This window comes from Babylonia areolata, chromosome 26, assembly GCF_041734735.1.
Source record: "Babylonia areolata isolate BAREFJ2019XMU chromosome 26, ASM4173473v1, whole genome shotgun sequence".
Classification (NCBI taxonomy): Eukaryota; Metazoa; Mollusca; class Gastropoda; order Neogastropoda; family Buccinidae; genus Babylonia; species Babylonia areolata.
In genome coordinates this window covers 31858962-31884932 of record NC_134901.1, presented here as the reverse complement: position 1 = coordinate 31884932, position 25971 = coordinate 31858962, and the positions used below count along the sequence as shown (strand labels likewise).

Here is a 25971-nt window from a genome sequence, read left to right as displayed (position 1 = left end):
CTAATTGTTTTTCCATTTTGTTTCACAGTGAATCCCCAGCCGGATTGGTCTTTGGTGACTGAGCCATCTGTGTATATGATGATGTCCTCTTCTTTACTGTTTTCTTTTATGAGTAGCTTCACTTCTGTATCAGTTTTGCCCTCCGGCCATTCCCGACAATGTCTTCCTAGAGTGGGTGAAATGGCTGTGTTGAATAGATGGTTGAGGTTTTCGGGGTTTTTCTCCCATTCTTTTGTTTCTTTCAGGTCTTGTAGTCAGCATACTAGCTGGATTGTGTCTTCTGCTTGCCCCATCCATGATCTTCCTCATCCTAGAGGGCTGTCTTTTGGTTCTTTGACTGCGTCATGCATGACACGACAACGAGGGTTAAGTAAACAGCATTCATATGTACCAGTTTGTAAATTAATACACAAATATGATGAATATTAAATATCAAATTAGTCTTAGAGCAAATAAAAATAGACAAAACTGTTCCGACCTTCGGAGTCCTGGAAACAAGATGCTCACATTGATGTAAATAATATCCAGAACAGAGCATGATAAACAAATAAACACACACAAAAATGCAGAGACCAACGCAGTGCAGCCAGTGGGCTTATGGGCTGATACACCAATGTAGAGAGAAAAAAAGAAAGAGAAAAAGGGGGGTGACAATGATGATCATGATAATGACAGTAGCATTAGTGAAGACATGAACAACAATGACTGTGAAACACAACTATTTATTGTATTTCACATAATATGGATCATTGCAAGTCATCAACCTCAAATTCAACATCGGAAATCAATAGCAAACAATGAAATTCAGACAATGTGTATAACTGAAACAGAAATATAATGAAATATAATTTAGTATAGTATAATATAATATAATATTGTCGTCATCGGCCTCCTTCCGTCTCGAGAGACGATGGCTGTACCAGAAATTAGTCACTGCCGGGCATTGCACTTCCTGCTGTGGCTGTGTAGACCAATGCTGGAGTGGCAATCTCTGCTGCATGTGGGACAGATACAAGTAGATGCTGCTTGGTTTACAGAATTTGACTTGCTTGTGGCTTTTGGCAGCAAGCATATACCCAGAGTTGCAGTGTGGGTTTTGCGCAGGTAGATCTACCATCAACATGATATTCTCCATCAGACAGCTGCAGGAAAAAGGCCGAAAGCAAAATCAACCACACTACCTTGCCTTCATCGACCTGACAAAGGCCTTTGATCTAGTGAGCAGGAGCGGGCTGTTCACACTTCTGAGGAAGATAGGTGGTCCCCTGAAATTACTGGCCATTGTTGAATCCTTTTACAAGGATATGTATTGGACAGCGTGCTACAATGGAGCGATGTCTGACCTGTTCCAAATAAGCAGTGGTTTCAAGCAGGGTTGCGTGCTCACCCTAACACTTTTTGGCATATTTTTTCCATGCTCATATGCTTTTGCAAACAACAAAGATGGAGTTTACTTACACACAAGATCTGATGGAAAGCTCTTCACCTGGCCAGATATGATATAATATAATATGATATGATATAATATGATATGAACCAAATCTTTCCTAGATGTTGGGAATAACATCAAAATGATTCAACTTTCTACATAAATGTGACAGCAAAAAAGGTGTTTCACAGTGCTTTACCCTCACGTAGGGTGTGTGAAAATTGGACCAAATAGTTTTGATGTTTGTTGTGGTGCAACCTTTTCTGTCACATTTATTTAGAATGTTCTTCATATCATGCCAGCTCATGCATCCTTTCGCACGCAAGGTTGCACTTAAAATAGATTCTCAGTTTTATGGAAGATGCTTAGAACATGAAAATATTTTAAAACAGAGTGAGAAAAGACCAAATCAACTAGCCAAGGAAACACAAATAAGGAAACACACACATACACACATACTCACTCACTCACTCACTCACTGACATGCACATACATTCACACTTTTTTAAAACCAGAACTGCTATCACTTTCACCATTTATTGTTGATGTCTTCACTAATGCCACTCGCGCCACTGTCATTATGATCGTTGTAGTCGTTTCCCCCATTTCTTGTTTCTTTTTCTCTCTCTTATTTTTGACTCACTTGTGTAACTAAAGTGAGTCAGTGTTTTAACCAAGTGTTCGGTTGTCTGTGTGTGTGTGTGTGTGTGTGTGTGCATGGTAAACTTTAACATTGCCATTTTCTCTGGAAATACTTTGTCTGCCAATACCAAATTTGGCTTAAACATAGTATGAAAAAGAATCTTCACAGTCATACCAATAACAGGTTGTAAGTCTCCCAAATTAAGCCGCATTTCCGAATCATTAACGGTTTATTTCGTTGAGATATGTCCGAAATCCGAAAATTCTAAAAACGCTTTCCACTGAGTTTGGCCGACAAGAAGGAAGGTTGTGTTCGAAGACAGCATGACCTCGTGTTTCTTGTCCACAATCAAAAGGAAAGAAACACAAATTATGGACACAACACTTATAGTGATACTAACTACACCATCGACATGTTTACTGCATATAGATATTCTAAAGTGGACGCTGAATTAACTGGAATGAACATAAAAGAAAAATTGAATCGATCGTTTCTTTCATCCGTTGTGGACTGGTTTGTGCGGATCTAGAGATCTACCATGTGTTGTGATGTGCTTGAAGGAGATGGCAACGTCTCCTTTACCGCCAAAATAAAAGAATAATCGAGATAAAATAAAACACACAAAAAATGATTTAAACGGCGTTATTACGTCCACTACAATCGCATCTATTTATCGCACGAAGAAGAAAACGTCAACATTGCTTTAAGTTTTAAATTTAGTCATTAGATGTCAGATGTGCCAGAGCCTTGGGGATTAGTCTGCTTACATCAGAAGTCAATGTACGTGGTTCGATCCCACTCGCATGCCTTTTTTTTTTCTTTTTTTTTTAATAATTTTTTTCTCCCAAGTTTATTTTATATATCATGTTTAATACAGAGCACTTTTCAACCATTTTTTAATTCTCTTTTTTTTTCCTCATGATTCCTTCACTGGATAAAGTGCGAAGCATAAGTGAGTATTGAAGGCTTTGCCACTTGTTCTCTTAGATTTGCATTGAGAAAAGACAAGAAACCAGCTCTGATGACAAAGGAAATATTTTTGATAAAAGTGAGAAATTGTGGAGGGTGCAATTGAGAGAAAACATGGGAGGGGAACAACCACGATTTCTTGCAATCCCACGATTTCTCTCACTTTTAGAGAAATCGTGGGATTGTGAGAAATCGTGGGCTTAAATCTCATCTACTTCATGAGGTAGTCCTTTCATTTGAGTGATTTGGTTGGGTTACTGGCTGTGTTTTGACTCGCTCTTCGCACGCTCAGCAAAATGGTGACGCCCAGCTTCAAGCTGACCAACCATGGTGCACCAAAAACGACCAAAATTGCTTTCAAATGCTGATGTTCAGAAAGAATTGAAGCATCAACTCGAAGAAGACAGTGATGAACTTCTGTTGGATGATTTGATAGAAAATAAAGGGAAGAATGAAGAAACTGGCAAGACAAACAGTGAGTGATGCCAGCTGTATGGATCAGATGACCACATGACTGTCAAGACATGACCAAAATAGCAGCAGTTCATAGTGAGAGTAACTTTCTTGGCACTGAGCCAACGCAGGGTGAGAGATGGGGATGGAGGCTGAGGGAGCATGGCCTTACTATGTTTAAGGGGATCAATGTAGAGCCAACAAACAACATTCAGCCTGTTATTGCTGACTTCACTGTTGACGGTGGACTGAAAAAAGACTCACAACACAGACTGCATTGACTTTCTCTCTCTTTTTTTTAGATGATAATCAAAATCAGGAAATTGTTGAGGAAACCAAATTGTATAATGATAATAATGAGCAGTTATATGGTGATCTTACTCTCTAAGAGCTCAGGGTGCTTTACAAAAAAGAAAAAAATACAAATTACATGAATCATTCATGACCACTCTTTCTCAAAAACTCCTCCCTCGACTGCCTCCCTCCCTCACTCTCCCTCTCTCATTCATCATGCATCCAAAGTGAGCTTACATGGATGGTGCTGGAGAAGAAGGAAGCTGAGAGTGCTTATAGGCAGGTTTTAAAAAGATGAGTTTTTAGTGAAGAGCAAAAGGCATTGACAGAATCAGCTGCACGGATTTGATGAGGAAGATTGTTCGAGATATGATGAGCAGCAAAGAGGAAAGAATGATAGGTTCTTGTATCAACAGGAGGAAGTTAACATGAAGTATGCACAGCAGACACTCCAACAGGTACAGGAAAACCCACGCAGGCAGAAAAAAAGTACTCCAGACTATCAGCATGGACAGATACACATGTTTTTGAAATGAAACGGTTCTTGGGTCTGACTTTACTCATGATGGGCATGTTGTTGTTTTTTCAAGAAAACTGATTTGACTGAAAGGACTGGACAATTATATCTACCGGTATGTTGTTATCACTTAGAGCAGTCACAATGAATCGTATATATGTCTCTTCCTTTGTTGTGGTTGTTCTTGCATTATTTTTGTGTATATTTATTATCCATTTGTCCAGAAAATATCATACTACTGTGCAAATGACCAGACATATATTTGTAATGAACAAGTTGAAAATCTGACCAAAAAAACACAGATTTCAAAACAGTTGCATGTCACTGAAAAAATACAAAATTGGAAAACATCATGTTGTATTCTTTATTCATTTGCCTTTCAGAAACATTTTACCGTAAAGTTCGGTCTATAAGCCGCGACTTTTTACCCCAGCTTCAACCTCTGCAGCTTATACATTGCTGCGGCTTATTTGAGGATTTTAATGATCCCGGGAGTGTCACATTCTCATCTATTCTTAGCTGCCCTTCAAATCACCAAAATCATGATTTCTGTCCATGAATTTTTGGATGAGCTTCAGGATAGTGTGCTAACTGTTCGCGTTTTATAAATCAGATCCCCACACATTAAAGCCTTCAGATCAGCATTCATTTCTACTCTGCTCAAGCGTACACCCTCATCATGCTGAAATCGTGACGTAATGCCTATGATGCAGCCTTCAAATTGAAGGCAATCGACCCAGCAGACGACAGTGCAAGTGGCGAACCAGCAGTGACCTCCACTTTGCGTTTATGTTCATGAAGTGAAAGCAAGGCTGAAGTCAGTGACAATATGGCGGAGGAAGCTGTGCTGGTTCTCTGCAACTTGGACACTGAAGACGAAGATTTAAGTGGATTCAGTGAGCAGGATGATGTTGAATAAATGTTACTGTCCCTGGATCTTATTTTCATTGTGTTTATTTTTTATTTTTTTGTGGCACTAGCAGTATTTTCGCTTACTTTTCTTTGTGTTGTTCCCGCTTGTGTTTATTTCATAACATACAGTATTTGACAGCTTTTCTGTAGTATCAGTATGTGTTCTGGTACCGGAAGTAAGTGTGGCTTATAAGCCAATGCGGCTTATGTATGTATGAAGTTAAATTTTTTCCAAAATTTAGTGGGTTCGGCTTATATACCAGTGCGCTCAATAGACCGAACTTTACGGTACTTTTATGGGTCTCTCTCCAATAACAATGCACACATAATTTGTCTTTGGAAAAAACCAAGGCAATTAGATTTCACTTAAATCTTATTTCTCTGGCAGGGAAAGGGTTAAATAACAAAATGTAGTTTTCACCATTTCTTTTGGGAGTAATCTGACCAGTATGTATGTGTGCAAACAAAGAAAAAGAAAATGGCAAAGTTAGGTTAAGAGGATATAAAGTTCAGAAAAGCAGACAAAAGAACAAAAAAACAAAACAAAACAAAAAAACAAAGAAAGAAAACACAGAAATGTCTGGGGTGTTAACGTTTTCATTTCAAATAATCCATTCAAGGTCCATAATTAGACAGCAGAGAAAACAACACTAAAATCAGTATGTGTATGCCCCTTTAACTCATTCTATACTGTCTGAAGACTTCCTTTATTATACTCTCTGTACTGGCTGTTTGTTGATGTTACAAGAAAAATATCTAAAAAAAAAAAAAGAGAATGCAATTACATAAAACTGTGAAATTTTGTGATGATATAAAGAATAGAATGGACTAACATTTGGCAAAGTTTCAAAGCACTTACTTAATTATTGACTGATTAATCATATTTTGAAAAAAATCTGTCTTAGCCAATCAAACGCCTCTAAAAGCTATAAGCGCTGAATCATTCCTTTGGCCAAGGCTCTCCACGCCATCTTGTCAGGTTTACACTCTGTCTCGTCTTGCGCTTTTTTTTGGCTATTAAGCGTATTCATTTGGTCTTACTTTGCTGCATGCGGCTTGTCTGTATTGTATTCTTACATTCTGTGTACTCAATTGGACTTGGCCCCCTCGATTTGTTCGTTTTTCTCTACCTCTAAGTCGATCCTATCTTTCCTTTCTCTGTTGGTGGTCGGATTTTTGCTGGGTGCCTAAGAGCGGGTACCATGCCTCGTATGCCATCCCACAAAGGCAGGGATCATGATGCTGGGACTGAGACTCGGCAAGAGACTCTCCCAGGCCCGGAGCTCATGATTCCTCCCGATACAGACCGCGGCGATGCGTCTTTAGACGCTGATCGCGGAGGCGACTCTCGTGCCAGTAAAACGGTCATGAAGGGGACCGGGGGGGAAAGGGGTACGAGCGTCGCCTCCCGAGGTGTCCCAGCGCAAGGCAGGGAGAGGGGGGAGTGGCAAGTCCTCTCTTGGCGGTGGGGACTCGCAGCTAGGCGCGAACTCCCAAGGGGAGGCCGCGCCCGGATGTTACCCGGGTCCCCACTCGGAGACGGCCCTCAGGGGCCCCATTGCTGTTCCCCCTCCTCCCTTCTCTGTCGACCCCCCTCCCTCACCTCCTTCTGGGGGGGAGAAAAATTTGGTTCCGGGGGGGCACCTCTACTTTGCCCACCCCGGGCCAAGCCACCCCAGTCACCCCACGGGAGGGGATTCGGGGTGCGTGGCCACCTGCTCTGCAGGTCTTCCCGCTATCCGGCCGGTCTCCCCTGCTGGGGGAGGCCCGCACGTGTCAGGTGGTTACAGGCAGTCAGACCGCTCGTCTTCGGGTGGGACTGACACCCAAGTCGGACCTGACCTCCCTCTGACTTGGCCAGGTTTTTTCCCTTCATGGAGGTCAAGGCGCCAGTGACCCTTGGGGTTTGGGTCACAGGATGGCTGGTGCCCACGGGAGGTTTACCCCATTCTACCCATACCTGTGGTGCACGCTGGGTTGCCAGGAGGACCAGGGGCCAACCCCTTGTCCGCTCCCCACCGGACCCAACCCAGCACATCTCACAGGGTGCCACGCGCTCCCCACCCGCTTCAGGCGTCAAGGACATAACAGCTGCGGCCATGGTCCCTGCTCGGGATCGTCCCAGCTCATCCCGCTGGGCTGACCACAGCTCACAGGACGCCCCAGTGGGTACATCCACTTGGGATGGCACCCAGCAGGGGATGGACTGGGAGCAAGAGTGGGAGCCCCTGTCTTCGGATGAGGACGAACAAGCAGATGAGCACTCTTCGCCCCCATCCCAGGGGGGACAGATTGAGCCCGCGCCTCCCTAGGGACCAGCCTGAACCAAACTCGGACTTTGCCGAGCTCGAACTGACCCTCCCCAATAGGGTCACGCCTGGCCTGCCGAATCAGTCCCTCAGGCTACTTTGTTACCCTTGACCCTCCTTAGGCCATGTGACTCTAACTCCAGAACCACAAGGCGACTCAGAGTGCCAGAAATGGCGCAGGAATGGCTTAATAAGCCAGCCCGCACTGTCAGGGGTGCTGCTTCCATCCCTCCTCCAGGCAGGGAGTCCCACTCTGCCCTGGGCGCTCTTTCCCCGGGCAAGTTCCTTAACTCTTTCATCCCTGCAGCACGGTTTTCCGGTTTACAGGATTTTTACCCTTCATTCCTGGACGCCGGAAAACCGTGCCGCAGAGAATTCCCCCTTTCCTTCCTGCAGCCCGGAAAATCGGTTCTCGCAGTAAGCGCTTTGAACTTCCTGCGAGACGCGTCATCAGTGCGCGTCATCTATCCTTGACCAGGTCACTAGCGGGGCAGTGTTTATCAGTGGAATGGATGCCAGACACCCCCTTCCCCCTCCCTAGGCCGTGGGAAAGTGGGCGCCGCTACATTCTTGCTGATGTGCTGTGTAGACACACGGACACAGAAAAATGGAATGTGTAGAAAGTTCGGATTGTGACCAGTTTTCTGATGATGAGTTTTACAACGCTCTAACAGATAATGATTTCGATCTGTTTCAAATGAATGACAAGGAGAGAGTGCGATTAGCTGTTGCTACAGAAGCACAGATAGCGGGTGATGAAAAGTTAAAAAAAGTAAGAAGTGTGAAAATTGTGGTGTATACTTGTGCAGTGACTGGCATGACTGCTTCAAGGTATATCACACACGTGTCACCTTTGTGTGGCATATTACGTGATGATTGTGACATGGACATGCATATTTTGAGACAGTATCATTTCTGAATAGTTTTTGTTCAAGAATTGTGTAGATAATGATCTGACTCTGGCTCAGTGACTGCTAGTGTAGTGAAAGGCATATATTCTCTTTGAGACAAAGTTCAAATCATTCATGTGATAAGGACAATAGTAGTGACAATTGTGACAGTTTTTCGTGGATATGACTAGCAGTGTGGCACTGAGATACATGCGAGGCACTACTCGGTGAGTACCTGCATGATGTGCATACTCTGCAAGCAAAACACTGTCCTGCATGTAGTACGTAGTTGTATGCATTGTGTTTGATCCCATAGTCACCTGTTTTACACCTGAGTGTCACCAGAGATGTCACCCTATAGTGTCAACAGGGTCTCAGACAACTTCTCACATCAATTCTGAACACAACAGTATATGACAATCTTAGTGTACTGTAATGAGCCGCATTACCGTAAGCCTCCAAAATAAGTACCCTACTTCATACTTTCTTTCTCTTCTCTAAATCCAGGAATGAAGGGAATATGCGAATGGTAGGGATCTCAGAACAAGGGGGAGTAATGGTTCATAGAAAAATAGGAACGAAAGAGTTAAAGATTCCTCTCAAGGGAAGGGTGTGGTCCTGGTACACACAGGACCACCCTGCTTACATGGAAGCAGAGCCCTCCGCGCAGGACAGGATGTTGGTCTCACAGCGCACCACCTTCCCCACTTCAGCTACTCTGTCCTTTAAAACGTTAGCAGAGTGGGACAAATCGAGGTTTCCACGGCTTATACCTTCTTCGACGCGTTCCTCCACAGGGCCAGTGAGCTGTGGGAACAGCGTCCGGTTAATCAGGACGCGGGGTCTCCTTCCTCTGTCCCGCCGTGCCTCTTCACCGACCAGAGGTTAAACACTTTTGGCAGTAGGGTAGCATCTGGTCTCACGGCAGCTGCAGACACAGCTGCCAGCCTTCACTTCAATACTGTGCCAGTGCGGCGTGATGCCGTTCTCCGCCTATCTAACATTCCTGTAGAGGAGAGGGCTGCCCTGCGGTCCATCCCAGCACAGCAGCACACCCTCTTCGGCCAGTATGCGCCCCATTTTGTCAGCCACAGGGCAGAGACAAACAGGGAGGTGGCCTCATATTTAGCCACCTCCCAGGGGCGCCAGGGTTCTATGCCATTGAAGAGACCGGCCACCAGGGCCCCTCCATATACCACGCCGCCTAAGTCAAAGCGGCGTGCACAGAATCAGCGGCAGAGGAATAAACCACCTCATGTCCGTCCAAGGTCAGAAGGCAGCACCCCCAATGACTGGGCCCTGATTCAGCACCGCCAGTCGTTCAGCCCCTCCAAGTAGGAAACTTGTCCCGGCATGCACACAGTGGCGTGCTCTGGGACTCAACGACTGGATTGTATCAGTGCTAGAGTCGGGGTACATGCTGCCTTGGGCGGAGGACCGCCCCCGTCTAAGATCCACTCCTCCTCCTCTTGTGCCCAGCTCGATGGAGCAGGAGAGCGTCTTAGAGAAAGAGATATCGCACCTACTCCTCATAGGGGCGATATCTCAACTCTTGGACCCGGGCCCCGGTTTTTACGGCTGGTTGTTCGTGATTCCAAAGGTCTCGGGAGGGTGGAGACCAGTCTTGGACTTGTCCCCCCTCAACAAATTCCACCCCAAAATCAAATTCAAGATGGACACACAGGCACAGATTCGGGAGACCATTCAACAGGGCGATTGGGCTACCTCTATCGATCTGAAAGATGCTTATATTCATATCCTCATCCATTCGGCATCCCGCCGGTACCTGAGATTCGTGTGGAGGGACAAGGTGTTCCAGTTCCTGGCCCTCCCATTTGGTCTGTCCCTTGCCTCTTTCCTGTTTACCAAGGTGGTGCGGGAATTGGTGTCCATCGTCCAGTCGGAATCCATTCATCTCTGTGTGTACCTGGACGACTGGCTTATCCTGGCCCAGTCGCAGGCCCTGTGCCAGAGTCATACGGCCAGACTGCTAGACCTTTGCTCCCAACTGGGCTTCCTCACGAACCAGGAGAAATGCGATCTGTCCCCAAGTCAGTCCTTCGACTTCTTAGGGATGAGATTCGACACGCGGTCCATGATAGTCTCTCCGACGCTAGATCGCTGGGACCGTCTGGCAGGCCTCCTCAGCCACTTGCGCCATTCCTCCAAGCAACAGCGCAGACACTTTCTTCCCTCCTGGGCATGATGGAGTCCATGGCACCTCTCATTCCCCTTGGCAGGGTTCTCAAGCGCCCTCTCCAGAGGGCACTGAGGTTATGGTGGTCCCAGAGCACTCAGCCATGGGATACCCAGATATGTCTGGGCGAGTGGTTCCTCGAGGTGACATCAGAGTGGTTAACCACCCCTCTTTGGACACAGGGGATGCCCATAGCCCCACCTACTCTTCAGGTGGCACTCTTCACAGACGCCACCTCCCTGGGCTCGGGAGCCCACATGGACTCACTCCATGCAGCAGGGACTTGGTCCCCGAAGGAGCACCTATGCCACATCAATGTTCTGGAACTGGAGGCAGTTCGCAGGGCTCTCCTGCACTTCATGGGGGAGGCCACTGGCAAGACCATCTGCTTGTTCACGGACAATACGACGGTCGCATGTTACGTGAACAAAGGGGAGGGAGCGCACTCGGCAGACCTCTCCCTGCGGACCGAGGCTCTCCTCCGTTGGTGCCACAGCAAGGGCATTGCACTTTCAGCGAGACACATAGCAGGAAAAGCCAACATCTTGGCAGATGCTCTCAGCAGGTCCAAGAGTGTCATCCACACAGAGTGGACCCTGGACAAGGACACCCTTCAGGGGGTGTGGGAACGGTGGTTTCGGCTGATGGTGGACCTTTTTACCACAAAGTTCAACAAGAGACTTCCCACTTATGTCTCTCCGGTTGCCGACCCAGAAGCGTGGGCAGTGGATGCTCTCTCTCTAGACTGGAGCAGTCTGATTGCCTCCGTGTTTCCTCCCTTTCCAATTCTGTCCAAGGTGAAACGGAAAGCCAGATTGGAACGCCTGCAGCTGATCCTCATTGCGCCGAAATGGCCAGCCCAGCCCTGGTTTCCGGATCTTCAGTCTCTGACACATGTTCCACCCCTGGAACTCGAAACCAAATCTCATCTGCTGAGGCAGCCTCGTTCGGGCATTCGTCATTCCACTCCTCAACTGCTCCACCTGCACACGTGGCTGCTGTGCGGTCGGAACTGTCAGCATCACCATTGAAGTCTTCGACCCCTCGGTCGGCCTCTGTGTCGGCTGCGCTGACCCAGGGGGTGCCTCCTCTGACCTCCTCTCCATAGTCTCCAAAGCAAGGAGGGAGGGAACTGAGACTTTGTATGACTTTCGCTGGAAGAAATGGTTGCGGTGGTGTACAGCTCATGATATTTCCTCTACTAACCCTACGAGCATACAGCTGGCCAACTTTCTGGCTCACTGCTCCTCGGTTCTCAACCTGTCTGCTAGTTCTGTGCGAGGGTACAGGTCTGCCATCTGTACCACAATCAAACAGCTAGGTGGTCCCGCCTTTGAAGCAGATTTCCTGCTCAGAGAGGTGGCTAGGTGCCTCTGTGAAGGAAGCTAGAAACCCCAGAAGAGTGCCCCTCTGTGACTTGTTCCTGGTGCTGGATTTCATTCGAAAACAGCCCTTCGAGCCATTGGAGACTATTCCTTTCGACTTGCTCACCCTCAAGACCACTTTCCTTCTGTTGCTGGCCACAGGCCGTCGTAGAAGCGAGATTCATGGTCTTAGTGGAATGCCACAAGATCTGGCCTTCCACAGAGATGGTTCCATCACTCTTCATTTCTTTCCAGAGTTTCTGGCTAAGAACCAAGACCCCAAGGTCCCTTCCCCCTCTCTGAGGGTCAGACCTTTGTCTGATATTCTTGCCCAAGATGATGAGGATAGGCATCTCTGCCCTGTTCGGTGTCTCAAATACTATTGGGATAGTTCTCGCCATAGGCGTTCTTCTCAGAGGCGTCTTCTCATCTCCATCAATGAGAAGTACAAGAAAGACATCGCTGCAGGCACCATTTCCCGCTGGGTTTCCCAAGTCAATTGTAGAGCCTACTCTCATGCACACAGGGATATCAGCTGTCCTAATCCCAGAGCACACGAAGTGTGGGCCATAGCTACTTCGGCTGCTTTCCAGCACTCAGTGCCACTGCAGCATGTCTTGGAGGCAGTCTTCTGGCGGTCTGAGAATTCCTTCATCAACTTCTACCTCAGGGATTTCTGTATGACCAGGGCTGACAGTTCCAAGGGGATTTCCTTTGTCACGGCTAACACTGCCGTCTCGGTTACAAGGGTTCCCCATATGAACCAGTAGGCGTTGCCCTCCTCCATTTGCTTTAAATTCTGCATCAGTTTGACATGGTACAGTATATGACACCAAAAGGAGGAGTTTGTATTATACTCCATGTTTGGTGATACATATACTTACCATGTCAAACTCGAATGCCTGCCTGTCCATCCCCGCATCTCTGCTGTGGTTCTCATGGGGCATTTTCTTTGATGGCCATGTAATGATTCAGTGCTTATAGCTTTTAGAGGCATTTGATAGGCTAAGAGCGGACGGGGCAAGACAGCTCATCTTTTCACTGTTAGACACGCGAAATTTGGCCAAGCAGAGCAAACCAATAGGCCTAGTTTGCATCAGTTTGACATGGTAAGTATATGTATCACCAAACATGGAGTATAATACAAACTCCTCCTATTAATCATATTTGAAAAAATCTGTGTTTTTCACAACTGACATAACAGAAATTTTACAAATGTGGCCTTTTGTAACCATAGACACTTCCTAATTGTAGCAACTGAATGGGCAACTGTGCATGCACAGTGGATATCCACTATAGAATCAGTTTGTATTCAACTTTGAGCCACAGTACTTGCTGAAGTTGACAGAGAGGCCATCTTGTCAAGCGAGTTAGCGAGATGGGTGACTGTACACTCGCATGTATTGTGCTTAAACAAAGGCATTTTCAGCCACAGTAAATGTACAGGTGCACTTTTTGGGTGACTGTAGAACAGAGCTGTGCCGTTTAGTTTTGCACAAAAGTGTTAACCAATGAACTACAAATTTTTTTTAACTCGTGGTACACTATAGCATACCACAGTAACAAAGCATTGTGCGCATGTAGTACACTATAGCGTACCTTAGTATAGAAAGAGTTAATAAATTTCAAGTTGAAGACATACTAAAATGAACAAATTAACTCGTCATGGGGTTGTGTATTTTTTAAACCAGCACAGAGAAAGGGGGAGAAAACAAGAGAGAGAGAGGGGGTGTAAAGACAGGAGTTTGTAGCCCGTACTGTAAAATTGTAAAAGGCGCAAACTGACTGTGTAGGTTGCAGGAGGTCAGAGTAAATAATAGCACTGAGACACCACTGCTCAATTTAAATGATATATTCAGATCCAGAAATATGTTCCTTCTGCTCCTGACAGCCTGTCAGTAAAACCAGAGTGGGTGTGGTCAGGTGGAGAACTGTCCACCACTTCTCTGCTTTTTAACCCTCTAACTTTTTACCCTGCTGCAGACCACTAGCTGGAAACCCCCACTGTTTCTTTATTCCTGCTGCAGCGTGCTGCCTGGAAATCCGGCATGGTGGGGAATTTCCATCATGCACTGACCACAGCCTTGCACACATACACCATGACTGAAGATTCCCATGAAAGTTAAGATAAACCAATGAAAGAATGGTGCTACTTTTGGCACTAAACAGACCCCCTTTCATAAGAATTTGGCCCTTGTCTTGCTGTTTCATTCACAGGCTTTCTCAGAGCTGAAAATGTGGCCTGTATTGAAAATGAAATGTGGGAAGATTACATGAAGGAAGAAGTTGAGGCTGTTGTAAGGCAACATGAGGAGTTTGATATAGAACTTTCAGTTTCAGTTGCTCAAGGAGGCGTCACTGCGTTCAGACAAATCCATGTACGCGAAACCACATCTGCCAAGCAGATGCCTGACCAGCAGCGTAACCCAACGTGCTTAGTCAGACCTTGAGAAAAAAAGAAGAAAGGTGAATAAATAATAGATAAGCTTACATAAATAAATAAATAAATAATAATTATAATATAAAAAAGATAGTAGTAATAATAATAATAAAAATAAAATAATAATAAATAAATAAGACAACAATGATAATAAATAAGCAAATAAATGTAAAACATGAAGACACACATTCAGACATACACCCACACATGCATAACAGATATGTACCAAACATGCAGTTTCACAGATATGAAAGCACAGTCAAATACATATAAATGTACATGAGCTCTAACACACACACACACACACACACCACACATTACCCTGCATCTCCTCTATCCCCCTCCTCCACACACTCATTTCTAGTCTATGTATCACAGCTTCCACGGCACACACACACACACACAAACACACACACAGATGAACACTTACCTGTACAAGCACACACACATACGCCCATATCTCCCACCCCCAACCCCACACACATATATACAGAGATATATATATATACGTTCCAATATCCTGTTGCTCCCACAGTGTAGGCATGCATACACTCACATACCTCATCCTCTACCCCACCTCCCCCCCCCCCCCCCACACACACACACCCACCTCCCCCTCACACACACACACACACGCACGTGCACAGAACTCTCCTGACACTTGTGTACGCTTACACTCTCGCGCATGCACAAACGCACTCAAAAACACAGACCCACACATGCACACAAACACACACATACACACACACACAGAGGCTGCCACTGATTGGCCGCAAGAGGGGTGGGAAAAGATCTCTGATGCCAAGAATGTGGCGTCTAGTGTGTTGCTCAGTCTATTGTATTTGGAAAAGCCCACAGAGACTCTGTTCCGTTTTGAAGAAATTTGCGCAATGTTGGTTTGGAAATGATGCCGATATTTGTTTGATTTGCAAAGCATCGTGCTCTACCTTTGGTGTTAGACTTACGGCCGCTCCCTCTCTCTGCTTTTATTTCTTTGAGGCAATCGATGGTGTGATGGCCTTGTACCTGTTATTTTTGATATTCTTTGACTTTTCTGAGGATTTCCGATTTTCCTAGATGTAGGGTGCTCGTTGGTGTTGCGTTACCAGCAAGTCTGTCAGCTCACTCATTTCCCTTAACACCTGCATGTCCCAGGCAGTATGACCATGTGAGTTTTTTAATCTGAAAGTTGCGCATTGCCTTATGCCACTCTGGGCTTCCCGTTCCGTTTTCAATTTTCTGTATGAGGTTCATTGAGTCGGTTAGAATCATGGCATGTTGGTTTCCGGGCGTATGGATGGACGATAGCCACTGGAGGGCATGTGTCACAGCTTCAGCTTCCATCGTTAGGCTGGAGGTTGTGACTTTGTAGGCAGCATTCTCTTCCCTAACTGTTTTTCCATTTTGTTTCGCAGTGAATCCCCAACCGGATTGGTCTTTGGTGACTGAGCCATCTGTGTATATGGTGATGTCCTCTTCTTTACTGTTTTCTTTTATGAGTAGCTTCACTTCCGCATCAGTTTTGCCCTCTGGCCATTCCCGACAATGTCTTCCTAGAGTGGGTGAAATGGCTGTGTTGAATAGATGGTTGAGGTTTTTGGGGTTTTTCTCCCATTCTTTTGTTTCTTTCAGGTCTTGTAGTCGGCATACTAGCTGGATTGTGTCTTCTGCTTTCCCCATCCATGATCTTCCTCGTCCTAGACGGCTGCCTTTTGGTTCTTTGACTGCTTCATGCAGTGGGTTTTGAGGGTTTTCTAATGCTTTGAAGTAGGTCTTGACCTGTTCTAACTTGTTTCTGGCCTGCACTGAAGGAAGGTCAAGCAGGTATCGCATGGTTTCTGTGGGCGTGTCTTTTGTTGTTCCAAGGATCAGCCTCATAGCTTCATTTTGAACTCTTTCTAATTTTAGGAGGTTGCTTTGAGACGGTGTTGTTAGCCCAAGTCCTTAGTCGATCACACTGAGGACGAGTGATTGGTATAGCAGGAAGAGGTGGCGTTGTTCAATACCTTTGGTTGCCATTGCTTTTAAGACTGAAAGGCCCTTTTTGCATTTGAGAACAGTATTTTCCATATGTTTTCTGAAGGTCAGCATCCTGTCGAAGTGTTCCTAGGTAGCGTAGGCATTCAGTTTTCTCGATCTGAATCCAATCGAATGACACAGAAGGTGGTGATTTGCTCGCGGTTCTGTTGTTGAGGGTGCACAACAACATTTGGGCTTTCGCTGGATTGATGGAAGATCCTGTGTCTTTGCACCATTGAGCAATATTGTTGAGTTGTTTCTGGACGGCTTTAGTTCTTTCCTGAGCATCTTTCGAAGTTTTGAAGACCAGGCCATCATCCGCAAGAGTAAGCACCCGAGCTATTCCATTGTTGTTTAAGTCTGCAACGCCCTTCGTGTAGACATTGTAGAGGACACGAGAGAGCGGAGACCCTTGTGGCAGTCCCATGGATAGTTTAAAAGGTGCAGACATCCAATCTCTGAGGCGTAGGACGACGGTTCTTTCCTGAAGTGCTGCTGCTATCCATCTTGTCAGTGTCAAACTTACTCCATACCTTAGTAGCAGCTCCATGAGGTGCGCAAACTGGACTTTATTGTAGGCATCTTCAAAGTCGATTGCTACTGCTAGTGTTTCTTCTTTTCTTTGAAATCCTTCATACACCTCATATGCAAAAGCAGCTGCATTTTCCCATGTGGACTTGCCTGTTCTGTAACCACCTTGATTTGAAGGGAGAATGTGCCTGTGTTCAAGATCCCTTGCAAGTTTCCTGGCTATCATGCGTTCCATGAGCTTTCCAGCAATGTTTTGCATGGTTAGGATCCGGTATCCGCTTACCTGATGATGGTCCTTTCCTGGTTTTGGTATGGGTTTTAAGAAGCTGTGTGTCCAGTCCTCTGGCACATGTCCATTGTGGAAACTGTTTTGATATAGATTGAAAAGTTTGCTTCTGTCTTCTTCCGATAGTTCCTTGATGTCCGGGTAGCGAACTTTGTCTTGGCCAGGAGCTGATTCTTTCTTGCATTTAGCTATTGCTTCGTTTAGATCATCTATTGTCAAGTCATCATCAGGTCCAGTCTGCATAAGGGTTTGGTTTAACTCCTCAACATATTTCTTTTTCTCATCTAAGTTTCTTTGATCACTCTGTTGTATGAAACGTTTGAGCAGGGCAGATCCTTTTTCTTCGTTTGTCTTAAGTTTGGTTCCGTCAGTGTCTACCATGTCTGGGGTGGTTGTTGTGCACGTTTTCCCTTCCATGCGACGATAAAATTGCCAGAACTCTGTCAATGTTGAGTCATAACTGAGTGCCTCGCAAAACTGTTTCCACTTGTCACTTTTGGCCTCTTGAGCAATGATTTCAAGCTGTTTAGTTTTTTCTTTCATTTTTGTTTCATTATCTTTGTCCGGAGGTGGTTTTGTTCTTTCTTTTTGCCAAAGTTTGACAGCCACATGTTTTTCTATCCATGCTCTCTGTGTCGGTATTCCACCATGGGGGCTGAATAGATTGCATCCTGTTCGGTGCCGTTCTTTTGTTTCTTCTGCGTCTTAATTTTTCGATGACGGTTGTCTCTTTGGTTTCATACTGAAATGGATCATGCAGTTTCATACAGGGTTTATCTGACAGTTTCTGTAGACTGAAAGCTACCGGGAGGTGGTCGCTGCCTTGGTATGGAAGTGTCTCTGCATTCATTTCTGCTCAGAATTTTGGAGATGTTAGAGCGATGTCGATCACACTGTCACTGTCCCCTTGTCTTGTTCCAAGGCGAGTTGGGGATGTGGTTGTTAATGGGCTAAGAAGAATTTCCCCTATCATTCCTTCAAGTGCGAGTCCTTGTGGATTGGTGTTCCGCTGGTCCCATAACTTCGATCTTGCATTAAGGTCTCCACAGATAATGACTGAGTCTACAAGTTCGTTCTCTATTTCCTCTAAAAAGGCCCAATCCTCTTTTGTGTGATAGAGAAGGAAAAGATGTAAATAAAGACGGAGACAAAAAAGGAGAAGATTGTGAAGCGGAGAGTGATCCTGAATATAGCATTCTACTGGTATCTTTGCAGACCACTTGGCAAAGTGCAACAGTACAAACACCAGAGTCTGTGCTGCCAACTGACCCCGTTCATATTCATTTGTGCCTGAATATATTTTTCAAAGTGTGGCGAACAAAACCAAATACGCCAAGCAGAGACATGGTGTAGGGTGACAGGTGACACAGCTTGGCACTTGGGTGTGACACCTGCAATGTGACAGTCATCTAGCTGACTGTTGGTGAATGAGACACTCAGTGTTCCTGTAAATAGAAGCCTGTGTGTTATATTTGTAAATAATGTACATTGTGTGCTACAATCAGTGTTTTATTCAGTGTGTTTGAGTACTCTCCACTCAGAAAAAATAGACTTGGTGACACTAATTTTGTGACAAGTGTACATATTTGATTGGATTACAATGATGGTGGTTCAGTAGAGGACAAGTTTCGGTAGGACTGTACTTACTATTTCTGACTCAGAAATGTATACTGAGCATGGTAGAGGGTAGTTGTACACGAACTGCATGATGTCACTGTGATTTTGCCTTTATTTGTTGACAATTGAGGCGACAGCAGCATGACGCATGTAGATGAGACACACATTTCAGTGTGCAGAACAAAGTGCAATAACTTGTGAACATTTTGGCCAAACAGGAACGCTCTGCATTGAATAATAAGTCTATGGTGCTGTGTGTATCTGGGGAACCATATTTTCTTTGAATATGTGTGAAAAGTTACAAATACTGGGAAGAGTTTCTCAGTAACACATGCAAATGCTAGAGGGTTAATCAGAATCCCAGGGATTTTTTGCCTTTGCTTTAGGGGCTTTTAACCTTGAACTGGTGTTAAATAGCAGGTAGAAACTGTATTAGGACACTGAAGAGATATGCAAGGGTGTCTAAGGACAGGCAAGGAAAGAGGCAGGGAGTGGAGTACAGATGAACCCTTTTTTGCTGCAGGCCACCAAGAACGCTGTGTCAGGACAGAGGTGGGACTACAGGTGGCAGCAAGTCCCTCGCAGCTGTGAGTGCACCTTGGTCTTTGGTTTAAAATCTTTTGAGCTGTAGGGGATAGAAGGGCATGTTTGCCCTGTGTGTGTGTGTGTGTGTGTGTGATTCTGTGTGTGTGTTTCTCTGTATGTTTGTGTCTTGAGAAGTAAAGCATATGTGTTGGTTATTATAAAGTAATGTACATGCAAACACACAGACATGTGCATGCACATCCATGCACACATGTGCACAACACACACAAACCTTTCAGGAAAACTGATACAAAAAAAAGAATAGATTATGTATTTATGACCAAGTGTACCAGGGTCACAAGGAATATTGGGGGGATAGTACATAAAAAGGTACAAACATAATTCAAAAATCATACACAAACACAGACACAGTAGAATTTAGGATACATACAAGTGCCTATCAGTACAAGAACTTGTGCACGCTCACACATGCACGCACGCATGCATGCACACACACATACACACGTTTGAACAGAAGTCACATATTACATGAGGATGGGGTTTATGACTAGATCTTCAGGAAAATGGTTGTTGATTGCACAGTTCTATTCAGTCACACTGGATTTGTTTGAGAGACAGGGCATTGACTGCTTTGGGGGAAAAGCTATTGGTGAAGCAATTCGTTTTTGTCCTTCTACTTCTGCACTGTTGACCAGAGGGGAGCATTTCGAAAATCCTGAAAAGCTGGATGTGATTTGTCCTGGCTGATTGATTTTGCTTTTTTGAGTAGTCATTTATAAAATATGTCGTCTAGAGAAGGTAGATCAGCCCTGGTAATCTTGGTGGCAGTTTTTACAATTCTGTTCAGGACTGCAACTTTTGCCTTGGAAATGTTTCCGTACCAAACAGTAATAGTGAAGGTTAACACACTTTCAATGACTGCTTGGTAAAAATCAGCCATGATTTCTTTTTTAATTCCAAACTTTTTGAGGTCCCAAAGAAAGTACATGTGCTGTTGTGCTTTTTTAACAATTTTTTTAATATTTTGCTCCCATTTCAAATCACTGGAAATAATCAGTCTGAGAAATTAAAATTTGCTGATGATCTCTTCTTGCTTGTCTTTAACCCCTAGGCTGCCTGGATGACAAGATAACTTGTCATGGCAAGCATGTATGCTTCGCTGCCACAATGACGAGATAACTCGTCATCGAAATATTCTGACTTTTCCCTGGTTTGCATTCACTTCGTTGACAAAAATAGTGGTAGCTTTAGCCTGGGGAATCTCTCCAGATTCTATTCATAGCTAGAAACCCCATCTATGTCATGAAGCAGTCCTTTATTTGAACGTTTTGGTTGGGTCACTGTCCAAGTGTTTGCCTGACTTCTCTCCTCGCTCACTCAACAAAATGTCGGACTGACGCCGTGCTCAAGACATGCGATCGTGACGAACTAAATCAACCAAGATTTCTTTCTTTAGCTGATGCTCAGAAAGAATTGAAGCGTAAATTCGAAGAAGATAGTGATGAACATTTATAGGACGATATGATAGAAAATAAAGGGAGCAATCAAGAGAGTGGCCAAGTTGCGACTATCAGTGAGTGATGCCGGCTGTATAGATATTAGCAGTCGACAGAACAACCAAATTAGCAGCAGAGCGGTATTCTTGGCACGCAGCCAACGCGGTCTGATGAGAACTGAATCAAGTGACCGTGTGAGAGGGGTGAAGAGGAGGGGGGTGGAGACTGAGGGGGCGTGGCCTCACATCCATCTTATCACTTGGAGAAGTCACAATGTATTGTGTATCTATCTCTTAAAAAAAATATATATATTGTGGTTGTTCTAGTATGATTTTGTGTTTGCAGATATCCATTTGTCCAGAAAATATGTTTTTGTGCAAATTACCTGACTAATGTTTGTAATGAACAAGTTGAAAATGTGACAAAAAACAAAACACTGATTTCAAAACAACAGCATGTCACTAAAAATATATAAAATGGGAAAACAGCATGTGTTTTGTATTCTTTATTCATTTACCTTTCAGAAAATATATACTTTTATGGGTCTTTCTCCAGTAACAAAGAGCACAGAATTTTTTGAAAATTTATACCCGTTTTTTGTGAAAAAACCCTGGCAAATAGATTTCAGTTAAATTTTATTTTCCTGGCAGTGAAAGGGTTAATGACAAGTGGTAAGGGGTCAGATCTGGTCTTCCTGAAATCTAAAATTAATTCTTTGGTTTTTGATACGTTGAGTTCTAAGCTGTTTTGATCACACCAGCAGACAAGTTCTAGAACTTCTTCCCTATATATAGACATCATTATGGATTGTGATATATTTATAACAGAATATATCTTAATTATTTCTTTATTGTCTCCATCATTATGGTGAACATAATGTAACAGGACTTGTGCATGTGTTGTGCACTGAGCACGATGTAACAGAACCTCTGTGTGTATTGTGCACTGAGCATGATGTAACAGAACCTCTGTGTGTGTTGTGCTTTGAACATTATGTAACAGAACCTGTGCTTGTGTTGTACTTTGAATATGATGTAACAGAACCTATGTGTGTGTTGTGCTGTGAGCATGATGTAATAAAACCTCTGTGTGTGTGTGTGTGTGTGTGTTGTGACGTAACAGACCCTGTGTGTGTGTGTTGTGCTGTGAGCATTATGTAACAGAGCCTTTGTGTGTGTTATGATGTAACAGAACCTGTGTGTGTGTGTGTGTTGTGCTGTGAGCATTATGTAACAGAACCTCTGTGTGTGTGTGTGTTGTGCTGTGAGCATTATGTAACAGAGCCTATGTGTGTGTGTTGTGCTGTGAGCATTATGTAACAGACCCTGTGTGTGTGTGTGTTGTGCTGTGAGCATTATGTAACAGAGCCTGTGTGTGTGTTATGATGTAACAGAACCTGTGTGTGTGTGTGTGTGTGTTGTGCTGTGACCGTGATGTAACAGAACCTGTGTGTGTGTGTGTGTGTGTTGTGCTGTGACCGTGATGTAACAGAACCTGTGTGTGTGTGTGTGTGTGTTGTGCTGTGACCGTGATGTAACAGAACCTGTGTGTGTGTGCATTGTGATGTAACAGAACCTGTGTGTGTGTGTGTGTGTGTGTGTGTGTTGTGCTGTGAGCGTGATGTAACAGAACCTCTCTTGTGTGTGTGTGTGTGTGTGTGTGTGTGTGTGTGTGAGTGTGTGTTGTGCTGTGACCATGATGTAACAGAACCTCTGTGTGTGTGTGTGTGTGTGTGTGTGTGTGTGTGTGTGTGTGTGGTGATGTAACAGAGTCTGTGTGTGTGTGTTGTGTTGTGACCATGATGTAACAGAACCTCTGTGTGTGTGTTGTGATGTAACAGAACCTCTGTGTGTGTGTGTTGTGATGTAACAGAACCTGTGTGTGTGTGTGTGTTGTGATGTAACAGAACCTCTGTGTGTGTGTTGTGATGTAACAGAACCTCTGTGTGTGTGTGTGTTGTGATGTAACAGAACCTGTGTGTGTGTGTGTGTGTTGTGATGTAACAGAACCTCTGTGTGTGTGTGTGTTGTGATGTAACAGAACCTCTGTGTGTGTGTGTGTTGTGATGTAACAGAACCTCTGTGTGAGTGTGTGTTGTGATGTAACAGAACCTGTGTGTGTGTGTGTGTGTCTGTGTCTCTGTGTGTGTGTGTGTGTGTGTGTGTGTTGTGATGTAACAGAACCTCTGTGTGTGTGTGTGTGTGTTTGTGTGTGTTGTGCTGTGATTATGATGTAACAGAACCTCTGTATGTGTGTGTGTTGTGATGTAACAGAACCTGTGTGTGTGTGTGTGTGTGTGTGTGTGTGTTGTGATGTAACAGAACCGCTCTGTGTGTGTGTGTGTGTGTTGTGATGTAACAGAACCTGTGTGTGTGTGTGTGTGTGTGTGTGTGTGCGTGTGTGTGTGTGTGTGTGTGTGTTGTGATGTAACAGAACCTGTGTGTGTGTGTGTGTTGTGCTGTGATTATGATGTAACAGAATCTGTGTGTGTGTTGAGCTGTGATTATGATGTAACAGAACCTGTGTGTGTGTGTGCGTGTGTTGTGCTGTGATTATGATGTAACAGAACCTCTCTGTGTGTGTGTTGTTATGTAACAGAACCTGTGTGTGCTCACTGGTCCAGTTAATGTTTCTTAATGCTTGTGAAACGTGGACTCTCACTGCTGACCTCCAAAAGAATATCCAAGCCATGGAAATGAGATGCTTCCGAAAGCTCCTTGGCATCTCCTACACTGAGCACGTCACGAACACTGAGGTCCAACAGAAGATCACCCAAGCCATTGGACACCATGATGACCTCCTGACCGTCATCATAAGGAGGATGCTCAAATGGTCCGGTCACGTCACAAGATCCGATGGGCTGTCAAAGACCATTCTGCAGGACACTGTACCAGGCAGTAGGAAGAGAGGGAGACAAAAGAAAATGTGGCAGGACAACATCAAAGAATGGACATACATGAATTTCCCACATTCACAGAGAGCTGCGAGAGGCAGGAACCGATGGAGAGAGCTGGTCTGGAAACCATCTACGGTGCCATGATGACCCTCCACGGGTTATGGGATAGGTGAAGGTGAAGAGTCAAATGAACCAAGGATTCTTTGAACCAAACCTAAACTCTAAAATATGATGTAACAGAACCTCTGTTTGTGTTTTTTTGCAGTGAACATTATGTCACAGAATCTGTGTTTGTGTTGTGCATTGAATATGATGTAACAGAATCTGTGTGTATTGTGCAGTGGATATGATGTAACAGAACCTGTGAGTGTTGAGCAGTGAACATGATGTAACAGAACCTGGGTGTGTTGAGCAGTGAACATGATGTAACAGAACCTGGGTGTGTTGAGCAGTGAACATGATGTAACAGAACCTGGGTGTGTTGAGCAGTGAACATGATGTAATAGAACCTGTGTGTGTTTTGTGCAGTGAACATGATGTAACAGAACCTGTGTGTGTTTTGTGCAGTGAACAAGAAGAAGCAGATCAAAGGGGACACATCGGTGATGACGTACCGGGGTCACTGTGTACTTCACACCTTGGTGCGCTGCCACTTCTCCCCTGCCTTCACCACCGGTCAGCGCTTCATCTACAGTGGTTGTGCTACTGGCAACATTGTTGGTGAGGACCCTGCTCTGTGCATTGGTGTGTGGTGTGGCATGATGGTGCACAGTGTGTGGAGTGTTATGTAGTGAATGCTGTGTTTACTCGCCTGACAGGCTGACAATCGACAGTTTTATTATTGACAAAAAAATTGATAGTCTCTGTATTAATGAAACTTGGCTTCGTCCAGCTGGTGACAAAGCCAAGTGCAAAGATTTGTCTCCACCCGGTTTCATGACTTACAGTTTCCCACGCCCAATGCATGGAGGTGGCATTGCTTTTCCAGTTGATCAACATCTCTCTCAGTTTCTGTCTTTGAATAATACTTTCAGCTTTGATCATTCCAGTTTTGAATGAGCACAACTCACTCTCTCCTTACCAAATAGTCCACTATGTATTTGTCTCTACCACCCACCACCTAGCAAGAAGAACCAGCTTACTGACAGTCTCTTTCCTGAACAGTTTCCCAACTTTCTAGAATATATTAACACTTTAAAGGGCCACTGTTCATTATAGATTTTAACTTTCACTTTGGTAAACCGTCAAATGCCAACACTGTAAAACTAATAAACCTTCTAGACTCTTTCTGTCTCAAGTCATCTCCATACCAACCCATTGTCAAGGCCACATCCTTTACTGGTTTTTTTGTCATGTTTGTTTAAAAAAAAATTTTTTTTAGAAAAGATGACAATTTTGTACAGACCATTTCTGTTGACAACACTCTGTCCACAGATCACTTCACTGTGCAAGTGCATCTGAACCTTTCCAACCCCCCCCCTGTTCCAGTATACGTTGAGCCAGAAACATAACTTCGATTGACATTTCAGTATTTAAATTTCATCTGCAGTCCAGACTTAGTTCCCTTCAATTACTTGATGCTGAAAAAAACCTCTAAGATCTTCTTGACAAATTTGCTCCACCCACTTTACGTAAAATTTCCAACCGGCCACCCAACACCTGGTTCTCTTCTGCCCAGCCCCAGCTACAGGAAGCTAAGTAAGAAAGGAGAAGGGCTGAGAGGCGATGGTTGAAGACTAACTTACATGTACACAAACAAATTTTCCAAACTGCAAGTAAACTTGTCAGCAGATTTATAGACAATGCAAAATCATCCTTCTTCAATGCTAAGATACTTACCTGTACCACATCTAAGCAGCTATTTAATATCACAAACAGTTTACTAGGTAAAGCAAAGATTTCTCCTTTACCATTATCTGTTGGTCTACCTGAACTTCCCCAGGCTTTTGCTGACTTTTTCATATCCAAGATCAAAGATATTTGTACTAAACTCGATTCTGATTCTGTGTCCCCTCCTGCTGTTGTACAAGTTATCTGGATCTCCCCTCACTGCCTTCCAACCTGTGTCTGAAACAACTGTACATGACACTATCAAACATACTGTAATAAAAACTTGTGCAACACTCCCTGGTGCCAGCTGATTTTCAAGAAAGAGCAAGAAAT

The 25971-nt window shown here is 44.5% G+C and overlaps 1 protein-coding gene across 1 annotated transcript in view; it reads left to right on the top strand.

Annotated features, from left to right (window-relative positions):
* The window catches only part of LOC143300718 (DDB1- and CUL4-associated factor 11-like), a 120209-nt gene that overhangs the window by 75222 nt on the left and 19016 nt on the right, over positions 1 to 25971 (top strand). The window contains exons 15-16 of the mRNA XM_076614596.1: positions 19394 to 19457; positions 24376 to 24528. Of these exons, the coding sequence (XP_076470711.1) occupies positions 19394 to 19457; positions 24376 to 24528 (217 nt within the window). The remainder of the gene's footprint in view (positions 1 to 19393; positions 19458 to 24375; positions 24529 to 25971) is intronic.